This window comes from Cebidichthys violaceus, unplaced genomic scaffold (assembly GCF_023349555.1).
Source record: "Cebidichthys violaceus isolate CVI_PGR_0920_01 unplaced genomic scaffold, fCebVio1.0.p SCAF_11, whole genome shotgun sequence".
NCBI classification, from domain to species: Eukaryota; Metazoa; Chordata; class Actinopteri; order Perciformes; family Stichaeidae; genus Cebidichthys; species Cebidichthys violaceus.
In genome coordinates, this window is record NW_027176274.1 from 13,444,615 (window position 1) to 13,460,752 (window position 16,138).

The 16,138-nt window shown below is 41.0% G+C and overlaps 3 protein-coding genes and 1 non-coding gene across 4 annotated transcripts; 2 read left to right on the forward strand and 2 right to left on the reverse strand.

Annotated features, from left to right (window-relative positions):
• Positions 1-1,352: 1,352 nt before the first annotated feature.
• mpc2b (mitochondrial pyruvate carrier 2b) lies at positions 1,353-6,594 on the forward strand. Its single transcript, XM_068704954.1, has 5 exons — positions 1,353-1,728; positions 3,848-3,888; positions 4,204-4,288; positions 4,587-4,698; positions 5,499-6,594. The coding sequence occupies exons 1-5, from the start codon at positions 1,635-1,637 to the stop codon at positions 5,575-5,577; spliced, it is 411 nt and encodes a 136-aa protein (XP_068561055.1). The 5' UTR covers positions 1,353-1,634; the 3' UTR covers positions 5,578-6,594.
• Positions 6,595-7,375: 781 nt separating this feature from the next.
• rpl24 (ribosomal protein L24) lies at positions 7,376-10,656 on the reverse strand. Its single transcript, XM_068704953.1, has 6 exons — positions 10,617-10,656; positions 10,415-10,490; positions 9,658-9,768; positions 8,557-8,693; positions 7,740-7,803; positions 7,376-7,507 (listed from the first exon to the last, which is right to left on the reverse strand). Exons 1-6 carry the CDS (start codon positions 10,619-10,621, stop codon positions 7,427-7,429), a joined length of 474 nt encoding a protein of 157 aa, XP_068561054.1. The 5' UTR covers positions 10,622-10,656; the 3' UTR covers positions 7,376-7,426.
• LOC137868402 (small nucleolar RNA SNORA23) lies at positions 9,140-9,320 on the reverse strand. Its single transcript, XR_011102216.1, has one exon. It is a non-coding gene; the product is annotated as a small nucleolar RNA SNORA23 (small nucleolar RNA).
• A 517-nt stretch (positions 10,657-11,173) lies between the features above and the next one.
• On the forward strand, positions 11,174-15,965 carry cep97 (centrosomal protein 97). The gene is made up of 11 exons (XM_068704955.1): positions 11,174-11,293; positions 11,907-12,049; positions 12,180-12,338; positions 12,477-12,578; positions 12,703-12,816; positions 12,910-13,076; positions 13,188-13,352; positions 13,476-13,657; positions 13,759-14,410; positions 14,522-14,597; positions 14,749-15,965. Exons 1-11 carry the CDS (start codon positions 11,257-11,259, stop codon positions 15,247-15,249), a joined length of 2,298 nt encoding a protein of 765 aa, XP_068561056.1. The 5' UTR covers positions 11,174-11,256; the 3' UTR covers positions 15,250-15,965.
• Positions 15,966-16,138: the final 173 nt, after the last annotated feature.

The following is a 16,138-nucleotide window of genomic DNA, read 5'->3' on the forward strand; positions in this document are numbered from 1 at the left end:
AAACTGCGCGCACGTTTATTCTCTATGCCAATGATGGCCAGACCTGACAGCCTCTCTTGTGACATGGAGCTTCTGATTATGTTTTTATCAGTTTTAGCATGGAAAATGACCTTTCAGCGCTTGCGACAGTCACGAGTATGGTCAGAAATAGTTTGATGGCCGTGGCTACATCAGGCACACTTGATAGGATGGAGTTGTGTTTTATTATTACAGTGTTCGCTAAATCATATATTGAGCCATTCTGTATTTCCCTGATGGCGAACTCTAACGCCCGTCTTAAGGCGAGCACCTGGTCTGGGAAGTCCGCCGATAAGTTGTCTGAGTATTGCTCAGCAAGGGCACTCACTGATTGGTACATGTCATTGCCTGACTTTGACAGGAGCTGTGACCTTCTGACCTATGTCGTCACGTCACTAACCTAGCTAACAAAGAAAGCACAATTAAATATATTTGTCTTTATTTTTATATCAACCCTGGAAACACAGACAAGACAATGAGACCATAGTGTGCATCCCATGTAATTCAAATTGAAAAAAAAACAACTTTTTAATCTCTACGGGTCTGTGTGCAGCTACCCTTACAAAGTGCATACTGTTGCATGCAGTATGTGTGTAATTGGTATATACTACATCCCATAAAATTGCACCTTAAACTTTGAACCTTACTCCTCTCACATCTGCCATGCAGAGGATTGTGCGTCATAATAGCCAGAAAGGCTACATTATGGACGACATCCTGGTGATTTTGGTATACTGCGTTTGATGTATTGGGACATACTAAATCTTTTTCTGGTATAAATATGGTAGTATATATATTTAGTCACAGGATTACAAGATCAGGTTCTATTGCAAGACCTTATTGTCGATACTTACTTTAGGAGGTCTTGAGGGCCATTGAATACTTTGCTCTGCTCCAATATTTCTGTACCTAGTGTCTCTGTAAATTAAAAAATAATAAATAAAAATAAATAAATATGAAAAAAAGATGAATGCAGATTACATTCTAGATGTGTTCAGGAATACAATTGCAACATTTTATTGTAATACAAAACATAAGCAACAACATTCAATCAAGTCCATTTTTGGGATCTTTACATTCAAACTATCCTATGCATCTTAAAAACAGCTCTGTGTTTATAAAGCAAACAAATATTTTATTTTTTAGTTTCTCAGTAAAGTAAACTGTTAGAGCGGTGAATCGTTTCCAATCATTGGGATACACCGGGCAGGAAAAGTATCTCTCCTTTCTAAACCAATCATATCAGGGTTCTGACCGGGCGGACCAATCAGGATATGTGACATCTGTAACCCCGCCCTCCACGCGGTAGGTTGCATCGCACAGAAAGTCACCTCCTCGTCTTGTCGGTCAGTCAGAAGCTACTGAGAAGCTAGCAGAGCTAGCATGGTCACAGTGGTTCAGAGGGAAGGTCGATGGTAGGACAGCAGCATCCTCACAGATAGTTTAACCCACCTGTCATTTGTTTATTTATTTATTTGACAAGCTCGTGCAAATACACGAAGGCGAACGTTTTGTTTTTTTAAAGCCAAGTATTTAGCTTGCTAACCATTTTAGCGAGCTAGCTTGAAGTTCCGCTCAGCGCCCTCACCTCCATCGGGACATCTAACGTTACAGCCATGGCTGCGTTGAGAGTGTCCTATCACAGGATCCTGGACAAGATCGAGCACATGCTGCCCAGCAAACTGAGACCTCTATACAACCACCCGGCAGGTAATGCAGAGTTTATTATCCGGGTCTGTGTGTGTGAGATGTCTCTGATGAGGGATCCATCCAGCTGTTTGGTGGAAACACTCATGGAGAGGATCAAACAGCAGCTCCTGTCAGTTGTTGTTCTGGGAGACCCTAATCTGCTGGGATAACACCAGCGAAGAAGAGTTTATGACAGGGAAAGTGTGTGACGTTAGCTCCTAAATCCAGGATGTTTATTGAGGCGTTAGGTTCAAAAGTACCATTTTAAAAAAAAAAAAAAAAGGAGCAAAATGTACTTTAATTTCAGCCACTCCATAACCAGCACAGTTGTTATTGTCATCATATCAACAAACGGTTAAATCAGATATTGTTATCACACTATGATGATGGTACTATTAATTCGAATTGGGTAATATATGATATGCGTTTATTGATCCCTAGAGGCGAAAGGACAGAACAGGTACACATCAATAAAGTAAAATAAATAAAAAGGGCACAGGACACTAAAATATTTTTTTTTAGAATAGAAATGAACGTAGCCACTATACAAGAGTGATTTAAAGACCATATTACATCTCTGTTTATCACGTTTTAACCGATTAAAACATATTCTATTATAAATTGTATACAACAGCAAAAAAAAAGCAGCAAATCATCAGATCTGAGAAGTTGAAAAAGGATATATTTGCCATTTTTGCTTGATTAAATGAGAGTTGTTGCTGAATAATTTTCTGTCTCAATCAACTTATTGTTTGAGCTCAAATCATGATTTATAGCAAACCCTGATACGTCTAAATCTCGTGATACAATGTTAAGCATTGAAGTAAAACGTAGTTCAAAGGTAGGCCTACACCTAGCTCCGACTAATGCAATGTAATACAGCAGCCCTCTCATAAGTGTCACCGTCATGAAGGTATATTTTGTCAACCCACTTTCTATGAGGGCACAGGGCAGACTCATTACTGTGAACACTTTCAACAGCACCACAAAATACCAAAAAACCCACCAAAACAGAACTATAACCTTCATGAAGGTGGGATTCATTGCACACACACACACACACACACACACACACACACACACACACACACACACACACACACACATTCAGCTCTCTTTGACACCGATCTTAACTAGAGGGTACTGAGATTAAGGAGTTACTGGCGTCTGCTCTTTGTTTTGTCTGTAAGGGTAGAATGGAGCTCTGGTTGTCAAGGACAACTTCCTGAACAGGTATGAAGGGGCGGAGACTAAAGCCACCTCCCTCAGCGATGCTTGGCAGTGACAGAAGTCTTACTTTTTTTGTTTAGCCTGCAACATGGTGCAGGCTTTGTGATGAAAACAGATTCCAGACCAGCAGCTTTTTAATGGTGCTGTGCACTTTTCCATTCCTTTGCTGTCGCTGATTCACTTTATATGAGTCTTCAGAAGCTCAGGCCTGACTGTCGGGGTTTTCTTTTCACCAATAAGGAAATCCCGGTAGGAAGATTATCAATCTTAGGGAGAAAACCTCAAACCATGTTCTGTGGTATCGACTGGTAAAAGTGACTTGAACTGCAGCATGTCATATTTCTCTTGTTCTGGCCTTGTGTTATTGATGATCCGCTGAGGATGTGATGCTTTTGTTATTGCGTTGCAACATTTAGTTGTCCTAAAGCCAACACTGCGTTATGTTTATTGTGGTGGTAAGTTCAGACTTTGAGAGGAGTTCATAGGTACGGCCACGACAATAAAAAAAAAAAAAAAAAAAAAGAATCAATAGAAATTTGAGCCAAGCCTTACCGATACGATGTGTCATGTGGTATTTAATTTTTTTTATAATAACTAAATAGTAAAGATGCTCATGATGCGTCTTCAAATCTCTTTTCTTTAATGACTAAATCAGTTGATGATTTTACATGTGATTTATTTATCCATATTAGAAACATATTCTTATATGAGGACAATAAATTCAAGACCAGTTTCCTCACATTTTTCTTCCTGTTGTTGTAAAGCAAACTATACAAACTATACAGAGCTAATTAACTTTATTTGAGTCTGCTTCCAGAAACCATGGAATTACACTAAATACTGTGATATCCACCGTTATAAACATAACCGTCAAATGTTATGTTTTACTTTTCTTTTGTTTTTATTTTAGGTCCTAAAACGGTTTTCTTCTGGGCCCCGATGTTTAAATGGGTAAGTGCATTTTACTCAGTGAAAACAAAGCTTATATCTGTGCACAGTGGCACGTTGTGTTATTTCAATACTTTTAGGGGCCTGAAGATGTAATATTATCCCGTAATGTATTCACAAGAAAAGAAAATAGCTAATTTACTGTGCTGCTACTGGTCTCATGAGCTCTTTGGTGGTCCCAACGCTGAGGCTGGTAACCTTTGCCATAGACTTAAAGGGCTTAACCTCACACCATCGTGTTATTGTTGTAGATGAAAATAGATCTGTTAACATGCAGTAAATGAATAGAGTAAAAACAACATCTCTTCACCTCTACAGGGTCTGGTTGGAGCTGGTTTGGCTGATATGACTCGACCAGCAGACAAACTCAGTGTCTCCCAGTCTGCAGTGCTGACGGCCACCGGTGAGATTAAAGAGATTTAAATACATTATATCTCCAAAAAGGAGGCTTCACCATTACGCCTCTGATGGCTTCATGTCTCTGTTCATTTATCTCTGCCTTCAGATATTGATGCACATTTACAAATAATCAGCTTATCAGTTCAGACAGAATTTGACCAGTCTGTGCTAAAGGTTGTCTGATGCATCTGCTTTTGCAATATGTTTCTTCAAACAAATCTTATCTGTTGCTCCTCTTGCCAAAACCGACTGTGATCTCACGAGCATAACCTTCACACTTCCTGTTGTCCTTCTTCCACCAGGCCTGATCTGGTCCAGATACTCGCTGGTCATAATCCCCAAAAACTGGAACCTGTTTTTTGTCAACTTCTTCCTCGGCAGCGCGGGAGCCTCCCAGCTCTACAGGATCTGGAGGTTTGTGTGTTTATTGTGGTTAATTCACAGTCTACATTACCTTTATTATCTCCATTAGAACCATTCAAATGATCGATTATGATAAGTCAGTGACGAGTGGATATGTTCCTCACTCATCGCTGATTGGATATCATGGCGACGAGTTAATGTTTAAGTGCATCGCAGCTGATAGGGCGAGTGGCGTAGTGAATGTATAACGCACAGTAGTTTTCATGTGTGCTTTGTTTTCAATGTCAACAATTAACTGAACTCCATCAGGGAAATGAGTTGAAACATTTTCCACAAGCAGTTCAAATCACTGAGTGACTATGAAGACTTTAAGGGAAGTGGGAAGTTGTCAGAGAAACAAGTCCTGCAGACTTGTGCACCAGCTGTTAAGCTCAGACTTGTTATCAAGTGTTTAGTAAGTTGAGTTATTCTGGACTTCTTACAGAAAAAAGGGGGAAATGCTTATTCAGCACCGTGTGTCTGATGACTCATGATGTGTGTACTACTGCTACTCAACCTTTATTTCCCAATTCACCACAATCTACTCCACACCAGTCCAGTTTTTTTTTTTAAAGATCAGCTCAAAATCATAGATGGAAAATCCATTTAAGCCTGTTTGAGTGCACCTAAAAAGCTGAAGGCAACACAAGTGTATGAGCATTTTAAGGAATTTCTCTCTTTTTTTTTTTTTTTTTTTTTTTTTTTTTAACTCGATAAAAATGTCGCTACAGCTCCTGACGTGTTTCCTTTATTAATTATGATCGGGCAACAACACATTTAATCTCTATAATGGGTTCTCTTTTTCTCTTTAGGTTCAACCAGGATCAGAAGGCTATAGAGGCTGAAGCGTCTAAAGAGGCTGAAGCGTCTAAAGAGGCTGCAGAGTCCTAACTGCTTCTCTGTTGCCAACGCTCCACTTCCCTCCGTGGACTGAAAGGAGACGTCTCACTGGGCACAAAGTGGCCCCTTCCCATCGTCCCATATTGTCTCCATAACACCCATGCCATAACCATTGTTCTACCATATTGTCCCTGTAGGGAAATGTTCACTTTTCCTTGAGTTTCAAATTTCCTCAGGGTGTTAAAAAAAGAAAAACCACAGAAGAGACAGAACCGCCTTCAACACACACTCAAGAGTTATCGTCATCAACGCACAAGTATTACTTGTTTTAACAACATTTATGATTGTAAAGTCTCTGTTCATGCTTTAAGTCTCGTGCACTAGTTGGGAAGTTTTTGCTTTTTTTCCATCATCATATTTCAGGTGTAGCAAACAGTACCTCATGCACTAATTTCCCAAAACATGCAAGTCTCGGATACGTGTTGAACGTGGTTTAAAGGAATGTTTCCGGATTAAAGTAAGGATATCGTCACATTAATCTTTTCATTTATAATTAGGTTACAGCTGCGGCATCTGTACCTCAGTGATCATTAAATCATTGATTACCATGTAATGATTTCTTCCATTTTAATGGCTTTAATCTGTGTGAGAGCGAATCATAATTTATTAATCACTTGATTAAATAATTGTCTTGTGAAAACTATAGAAAAATGCTGTTATTTTCTGATTATCAGGAACACTTAAACCAATGGCACACGTTTAACCTGTGCAGCTTTTTATTGATTGTTACAGAGTCGACATGCTAACACTGACATGCTAACGGCTCTGATCAGAATCCTGTTGAATCCTTTGTTACTAGAACGGTGTTTTGTATATTTGTGTGAGAATACTTCTATTGACACGTTCCCAACTTAGTTTACACGTTAGATCCATGAATATTTTAGCAATAATTGGTGTCATCACTTTTGACTATTTCTTGATCTGCTGACTGTTTGAACAAATGGCACTTTGATGGTCGACCATTACGGCCCTGAGGCTGTGTGATTCTAATAAATCCTGTTTAACACCTGCAGCCTACAAAGTGACGATTATACTCAAAGATGAATTTACTCCTCGTGGTTCATACTGAGTCCTCTCACCTCGGCAGCACTAGTCTGGAGACGTGGACAACAACACACCCAACACCCAACGTATCAAAACACGCCACATCCAGCTCATTTCTGTTTACGGCTGCAAACTTTTGCCTTGACAGAATATTTCTTTGCAAAACTGTAGTAACCGGATGAGATGTGGGCCGCAACTCAAGAGTTCAGACAGCAGGATATATATATATATATACACAGCAGAGGGATCATTAAGATTTGGTGGAGCTACGTCGACCTTTTAAGGAAGAGCCTTTTTCACAGACGGAAAAAGTGGAAACTCAACACTTCAGTGGGCTCTGATATTGTGCTCACTGCTCCGGCTGATGGGACACTTAAAAAGAACCATTACTTATTACTAACAGTTGAGCCTTTTCTGTAATGACAAGTCAAAATGTCGGTTTAGTGTCCAATATTCAACATAATACAGTGTTGAGTCTTTAAAGTGACTTGACTTAGTCTGAAATCAATGGGTCTGCCTTTAGAATCATGCAACTATAACAATTTGTTTGTAAATCTATTATTCAGCCGTTCCTCCAAATAGTGTATTGAACTCGATTTAAAAAAAGCCCATTCTTATGTAGTAAAATCCACTTTAACTTAAACACGGCTGGTTGACAATTTAAAAACTAAATATATTAGCATGGATTTTATACGGGTTTCAAAATGATCTTTCTTCAACTGTGTTATAAAATTACAAACACATCTGGTGGTCAAGCAAAAATGTTTTATTCACAACCCCGAACAGCCAGTCAGATTTAGCGTTTTCCACCAACACGGGGAGCGTTGATCTTCATGGTCTTAGCGATCTTGGGTTTCTGTGCAGTCTTAGCAGACGTCTAGAGGAGAGATACAACAAACAGTTACAAATCATCATTTTATACAACTGAACGTGAAGTTAATGATAATCCAATAAACACACAGGAGCGAAAACATTATATTAGTACGCAAAACAAAGCTCCTCAACAGCGTACAGTTTAGTTTCTGTGATAAGTTTTGTTTCCAAATGATTCTTGTAACTATAATAATCATAACATGCAATATAGCGTCCCACTCCTTCTAAAGTCTTACCTTTGCACTTGCTGCAGCGGGCTTCTTGGTTGCCTGCTTTGCCTTCTTGGCCTCCTTGGCAGCTCTGAGACAAAAAAAAAGAGAAACATTCAGACAAGCAGCAGAGGACGATGTGGTCAAATCCTCTCATCTTGTGTTGACATTAACATGTGGAAAAACTATTTATGGATAAAATAACCACAGAAATTTTCATATTGATGCAAACGTTTCATACAAATTCAGCAGTCCTGCTAATTTTGCATGCGTTTGGCTTAAAACACCCAAAAGATATTTAGGGATATGCACCTTGGTATAAAAAAAGTATGGTAAATATTTAGTCTTGGGATTCGTATGTTTTTTCTCAACAGGTTTGAGGCTGGCTATTTCCTGGACACCATTGTACATAAGTGTTAAGCTGAATCCAGCACAGCACCTCAGCATGAAGTCTAAACCCTCACTATAGTTTTGTACATGCTATGCTTCACAGATTTGCCAAAACAAGAGACACTGTTGGGATATTCCATTAACCGTGTCAGATTTGTTATCTGTATATATGGCAGCTCACCCCCACATTCATGATTTCTCCAAATGTTTTCACTCGTTTATTGCAAAACAGACTTAGATTAGTCTTGACTAAATTGATGTTTTCCTGAACTTCAGAGTAAAAACAGTTTGCAAGATCACTCTTTGAAAGGCTCGCTGTGGCACGCTACCATTGAGATGGCCAATGGAAATTAACACTCAAATTCCAAAATTGTAAGTGCATAATGTCTCTTCTGCTAAAACAACAACCCCGTAATATTTCAACACTACATAAAAATACTGTTTGTGTTCTCACCTGATGGCCTGCTCCCTCTGGGCCTTACGGACCTCGGGCTTCTGGTTCCTCTTGGCCATGATCTCAGCCAGGGAGGCCCCAGTGATGGCCCTCTGGAACTTCACTGCACGGCGGGTACGCTTCTTTGCCACCTCTTCCTGTTAACACGTGAAGAGACCGTAAGTTTATTTGTAGCACAATAAACTCTACACATCAGCCAAATGTTGAGCGACATCACAACCTTGAAACATACCTGTAATTAAAACTTAAGGGAACTATAAATTGTTTTTCATCAAGAAAAATGCTGCGGTGCACGATGCAGCTGTCCCCCGCCCCGACAGGCCTACACCACCCGTCTTACTCTCCATCGTACTAAGCTGCAACAATGCTGCTAACTTAGTAAGTTAAATAGGTCTAAATTAGGAAGTTAGAATTACTATGGCCAATGAATTTCACACATTCTACTTAAATTTGAAGTGCCCCTACAGTTGCATTTTAAACCAAATCGCACCCTGCAGTATCCATCAAATGCTGGTATTTTACAATTTCTAGTTGTAATGGACTCAAACTGCACTTAGTACAGTTACAGGTGAGAAGTACTGTAGCATGTAGGAGAATTTGGAGGCTGGCCAATGGAGAGATGTCAATGAAGACGTCAAGGACCAGTACTATGATCTCCAGTTGCTCTATGGCTGCAGGTGTGGAGTGAGCACTGCTGCCCAGCCTGTAAGACACAGTCGGGCAACAGCACATAACACAGACGTTCACTGTACACACCGTCCACCTGCAGCCAAACTAATACACGTGCACACGATACGCGTATCGACTTGTGTTCAATCGTCTCAAAACCAGTCATCAATATGGTTCTGTGAAGACAAAAACAGTTCCCCATCTGCCATGATAGCCACTATAACATCATGTTAGCAGTGCATTTACAGTAAAAGTCCTAAAACAAATACAATGGACTACTTAAACACAATCACAATTAGTTTTAAAGATTTGACAGCTGTGATAAGAAACATAAATCAGCACATATTGCAAAAAAGAAGCTTAGTCGCAAAAATCATAATCAGCAAAACATCTGCACCAGACCAGACAATGACAGTACAGCCTGTTACTTACAGACTGGCCCTTCTTGTGCTTGCGTCTGTACAGCACGGTCCAGTTGATCTGTCTGGGGTTCCTCTTGGCCAGGAAGGCAGACTCACATTTGCCATTCAGAAACTGGAACACCTATCAAAGACAGGAAATCACACCCAGGTTACAAAACTACAAATCCCTGTGTGATGGACATTAACAAGATTATTCTAATGTGCAGTAAATTGAGATTTAGGACAAATATGGATCTTCATCATTTAGGAACATCCCAGGCAGGTGTGATTTATAATAATAATGTTCCCCAGCTACAAAATGTGATTTGTATTGTAGGATTGTTAGCAGATAGTGTGTATATACCATTTCCCCCCATTGTGCTCATTTTTAAGAGCACTTTGTAGTACATACATTAAAAAGAATTACATGTTAAGACAAACATTTAACTAATTAAAGGCTTTTACTGGATGTATTGTACTAAGTGATGCAATTTTCTTAATACAGTTTGAAGTGAACCATAAAGGTCCGTCTGCTCCTCTGACACAAGTTAAATATAAAACTAGTTGACGTTACAACACTTGCGGCTTTATCAGTGTACGCTAGCAGCTAATGTTAGCATGTTTCATAGCATTCTATGGACCCACTCCAGAGACCATAGCTTTTGTTACGGACCTCTATATAAGACGACACAGAGACAACGAAAACCAATATGTAATCCGGTATATAGTACTTCACACAGTATCTACAGACAGAGCAGCTGGAAAGCGGTGTCGGGTCGAATGGTTACCTTCCCGTCTATCCTGGCGTATCGGCGGCCATGGCCGGGGTATATTTTATACCCGCTGAAACTGCACAACTCGACCCTGAAAACGACAAATAGCAGGCATCACTAAAAGAAAAAGGTGTACGTTTACTCTTAATATATATAACATCGTAAGAATGTTTATTTAAGCGATGAGATGGCCTTTGATAGTATTCTGTACACTCACTTCATGATGGCTACGAGAGGGCACAAAACCGGAAAGAGAGATGACGGATGTGGAAACGGAATTTGGAGACTACAAGTTGATATTTACTAACTAATAAACGATAAATATATTTTGCAGTCACTTGGCGTATTGTTTATATTCTACGCGTTACATATATATATATAAATTAGCGTTGCTTTTGTACACAATAGTTTAATGAAAAAATACATTGTCCAATAATCACAAGGGTGACGTCACAGACAGACGGTTGCCTAGCAAGCGAAACAGTAAGCGGGAAAGCAACAATTTACTTTTTTGGTTTAATAATATGATAATAAAGAGGAAAATCACGCAAATAACAAAAACAAAATGAAAAAAGAGTTACCATCACATCTACACCTTTTTGTCCCATGTTATCAGCTAGCTTCTTTCTTACTGTCTTTACTACAACCCGAAAATGACGATAATTGTAGTCTTTTCAAGCCACAAAGACTCCACTCTGCAATGAGCGAGGCAGCACGTTTGAACTACATATCCCAGAACCTCCTTGGTTAAACCGTTTGACAGGCGACAGACGCTTCTCGTCTTTGAGACCACGGTCTGCAGCTTGCTAGCTAGTAACGTTAGTTAGCGAACGTTAGGAATTGCCTGAGGCGACAGGATGGGTGTATCCGATTTACAATTCGACACAAATGCTGGTAAGTGGTACATATTAGTTCATCTGTAGCCGTTGTGAGTATGTTAATTAACAGCATAGACATCTCTATGATTACCAGCTAGCATGTCAGCTAGCATGCATCATCCCAGACTCCAGAGTGCTGCTTTTGGTTAACCACTAATGTTTAAAATGAGTATATACCTGTATATTAATATATTTTCTTTTGTTATTTGGAAGATATTTACATGAGTTTACACAAAAGTAACGTTAGCTCTACCTTCCTACAACACAGACGTGATCGCTTTCTGCTCCTCTTGTCTTCTCTATTACTCTTTTTTTAAAGGGTTCGGTGATTTAGTGTTAATTTTTACGAAAGTTGGAGGACTTGCAGATACAGACTAAAACAAAACTCCCTCATTTTTTAACTCCATGCCCCAAGTTTACAAAACAGTCTTTTCTGTTGATTATTTGAAGTTTCAAGCAGCCTAACTCAAGGTAACCTTTTTCATAGTAAACTGAGCTTTTAGACGTAAACTTAGTGGAGTGTCTGCCACCAGCTTTACTGCAGGTGTACTGTTTAGATGTATGGTGATTTGCATTTGAAGAAGTGGTACTTCAGTCTGTTTAATGTCCACCCTCTTTGCTCCCTCAAGGACCCGTGGTGGATCTTTCATCCCGGGGTATGCAAAAGCTGGATCAGAGTTTCACCTGCTCAGAGGACACTCACACTCTCATCCTGGACCGTAACCACATCATGAAACTGGACCATCTGGAAAGGAGCCCAGGCCTTCAGCAGGTAGTTAAACCCTTTGAACTCTTTCCGGTTTCCCTTTTTTACAGGCTTATAGCGATAACTCTGTGCCAAAATACTAGTATATTTTCTTGATTCAATGCCTTATGTCACATCTTTGCCTTCTCCCCCTCAGCTATCTGTAGCCAGTAACCGTCTGGTGAGAATGATGGGCGTGTCTCGGCTGACAGAGTTGACGGTCCTCAATCTTCCAAATAACAGTATTGGATACATCGAGGGGCTCCGAGATCTGCCACACCTCAAATGGCTCAACCTGTCTGGGAACAACATTAAGGTGAGGAGAGCAGAGATACTCACCCACTTGACTGATATTTCATATCTCATTTATTTACAAAATGTCCTTGCATAGATAAAACTGTCAGTTTCAGCCCATGCGTTAATATATTAACCAACTTTAAACTCTGCTACACAGGTTATCGAGCAACTCAACAACTGTGTTTCCCTTCAACACTTGGATCTGTCGGACAATAACATATCTACCATTGGTGATGTGACTAAACTGGGAGCATTAAAGGTGAGCGCTGGAGCCTTTGAGGTCAAAAGTAAGCCTAAACAAAAAGATGACTATTTAATAATGTACAGTTTATGTGTCAGATTTCTTTTATGTATCATTGATGGATTTTCTGTCATTTTTGCAGACACTGTTACTCCATGGAAACAGCATTACAACACTCCGCACTGTTCCTGCTCACCTACCAGCCAACTTATCCATTCTCTCCCTGGCAGAAAATGAGATCAGGGATCTTAATGAAGTAATTAGCTTTTTTTTCTTACTTGACACAGCAGCACTGATCTCCATTTAATTATACGGATGCTAATTATCATTGACCGACTTATTTCCGTAGGCCTCATACCTGGCACCTCTCCATGAACTGGAGCAGCTGTCCATTATGAGCAACCCGTGTGTCATGGCAACACCCTCATTGCCAGGTTTTGATTATCGGCCATATGTCATGAGCTGGTGTCTGAGCCTCAAGGTTCTGGACGGCTATGTCGTGTCACAGAAAGAAGGGTGTGTACTTTTTTTTTATGCTGTTACAACTTGCTTGTTAAGATTAATGCAGGAATACTATCAAAATATTTGAATCTCTTTATTTAGTGTGTATAATTGTCACAATTACAGCCTCAAAGCCGAGTGGCTCTACAGTCAGGGAAAAGGACGTTCATATCGACCAGGTCAGCATGTTCAGCTGGTTCAATACCTGGCCAATGTTTGCCCTCTGACGTCATCGCCAGCCCTGGAGACGGCAGAAGACGCCAAACTGGAGAAGATCCTCAGTAAGCAGAGGTATAGACCACAGAGACGCCACAGACTATCATCCAATACTCACCTCATGGCCTTGATAACCCTGCTATGAATCCCCCTTAATGGGAAACATGTACTTAAATAACCGTATGTCATTTTTTTCAGGTTTCACCAAAGGCAGCTGTTAGAGGAGACTCGAGAAGGCTGTCCCAGCCCTCCTCGTCCGACTCAGCTGGACGTGGAGAGGCACAGTCCATCACATCCGGTCCCACGGGGGGGAGGAGCCGGAGAGGTGAAGCAAATCAGTGCACCTACACCGGCTGCTGCTCCCTCAGTCCGGGAGACAGGTAAGAGGGCATCTTTACGGTGCATATGTTTGTATTGTTTCTCTTTATTAGTTGTGATTTCTTTTCCACAATTTGAACGGTTTGTGCTTACTTTGGCTCAGAGCCAGTCGTGCAGTTTAACACCTGGATGAGCTGCGATTCCTCTCACCCGTCACTGCCGGTGGTTCGCAGCCCACGGCTCGGAGAGGAGCACGTCTATCTGGAGGACATTCAGACGGATGAGGAGAAACTCAACGGCAGCATGCTTTCCTCAGAGTCCACCTTTCTGCCCTTTGCACACGATCCAGAGCTGCAAACGACCCACTCTGACAGCGAGGATGAGACGGAGACATTTGAACCTGATTCCCTGGCTCCAACGCGGCCAGCACAGCCCAAAAAGCACAACAGCAACAAGACGCACCAGTCACCCCCGGTGGATAAGCAAGAGAGGGGTCTTGTAGAGGAAGTTTCTCCTGGCGCAGCTACAACAGCTGAACCACTGGGCGTCAGTGTTGGCACACCTCAAAATGATCTGGAATCATCCTCTGACTTTGGTAAAGCCGAGATGAAAGAAGCCCCCGAGCAGGAAGAAGTCGGCATGTGTGCCAGTACATCAAGTGTGATGGAGGCAGACGGGGCAGCGGTTAAAATACAGTCATGGTGGAGGGGACGGCACACTCGGTGTTGTCACCCTATGGCCAAAGAGGTGCGCAGTGAAATCCGCCTGCGCAGGATGCAAGACCACATCCTCTCCCTGTCTGGACAGTTGGACAGGTATGTGGCTGACATTGTATATTTTCCGTTTTACATATGGTATGAGAATGGTTGCACTTTAACACATGTTACATATGGTTGTGGATATATAAATATGGGTTTTGTTTGCAGAGTGCAGCAGCAGTATGAAGAAGAGAGGTTACAAAGACTGGTTCAAGAGGAAGCTGTAAAGTTTCTGTGGAAACAGGTGTGTGTGTGTGTGTGTGTGTGTGTGTGTGTGTGTGTGTGTCGCTGTCGTGGCTGGGTAAAAATGGCTTTACGATGATGCACCTTTTTAAAATTGTCTGTTCACGTGGCTGCATAATTAGTTTAACACTGTCCCCATGTTCTCCTTGTAGCTCCAGTCTATGCAGCAGTGGAAGCAGTCTGTGGAGCAGCAGCTAGCTAGCATTAGTCCGGCTCACATCTCAGCTCCTGGACTATACGTGGCCGTTCCGCCTGCTGCATCCAGCACGACTAACCCACCCACCACGGACGCCTCGTTCCCGGACTCTGGCTTCCAGTCAACTAGGGATCAGCAGGCAGCGCAGGAGGACAGTTTCCTGAGCAGCGGGACAACCGACTCTCTGAAGACAGTGCGAGCCCTCAGCCCTGTTCACAGTGGCTTTGCTAGCGTTGGTGACGGTGTGGACAGTGCAGACTGCAGCCTGCTGGAGCAGTACCTCTCCTCTGTACAGCAGAGGGAAGAGGAGGCCGAGGAGGTGATTAGTGACAGAACAGAAACCTCCTCACCAGTATCACCCAGCAAAACAACACAGTCCAACTCCCTTCCTCAGAAGACGGCAGACAACCAATCACAAGTGCAAAGAAAGGAGGAAACCGCTCCTGGCCCCGACTGAGAGTCTCCACCCAGAACTACTGAGCGTGTGTGATTTTGACCAGAGGATCAAGCTGTGTTGAGATGAGACTGTCTGACACTCGTCTTGATTACTGACCCAGATCTCAACTAGCGGTGCACTTAGTTTCACTTGTTTATCAAGACTGAAAACAACACATAACTATGAATGTAACTCACTGTAACTCAGCTTTATACATTTGGATCTGTTCTGTTATTTAACAATTTCCTCTCTGTGGAAAGGCAGTGATCGTGACGTAGCTTCATAACATAGTATCTTGAGAACAATTATTTATGATGGAATACTCTGAGTAGGTTGCTACCTCTACTGATTAAATGAGCAGGTATTGCATTATCCTCTTCTCTTTATCAACATCCACTGTATTAAATACATGTGATAAACTACAATTAATCAGAGTAGTAGTTGGTGTGTGGAACGTAGTGCACTTGTAACCACAAATATACTCTATATGAAACAAGCTTACTATCAATCAATCACATTTAATAGCTGAACTGTTTTAAATCTTTTGAGAAAATATTGTAGCATCTTTAGCTTGGAAATATGTAAATAAATTTAAAATCATTATTTTCCAATTATTGTTATTTGGTTTCATTTTATGTTGAAATGATGATCAATCACACTTGTGCTTTGCATCCTATAACCAGTAGGTAGGCCTGGTATGGCCTGATTCATATTCATGAGTTGTTGACAGGCAGTGGTTGAAGAAGTATTCAAATCATTAACATGCCTCAGAATAAAAATATGAAATTATAAGTTAAGTTCTGCTATGAATGTATGTGTCTTAACAACTAAATGTAGGCTATGTAACGTGTGCACTATTATGTTCTGGCCATTGTTATTGAAGTGGTACAATGTTGTAGTTGATCAATGT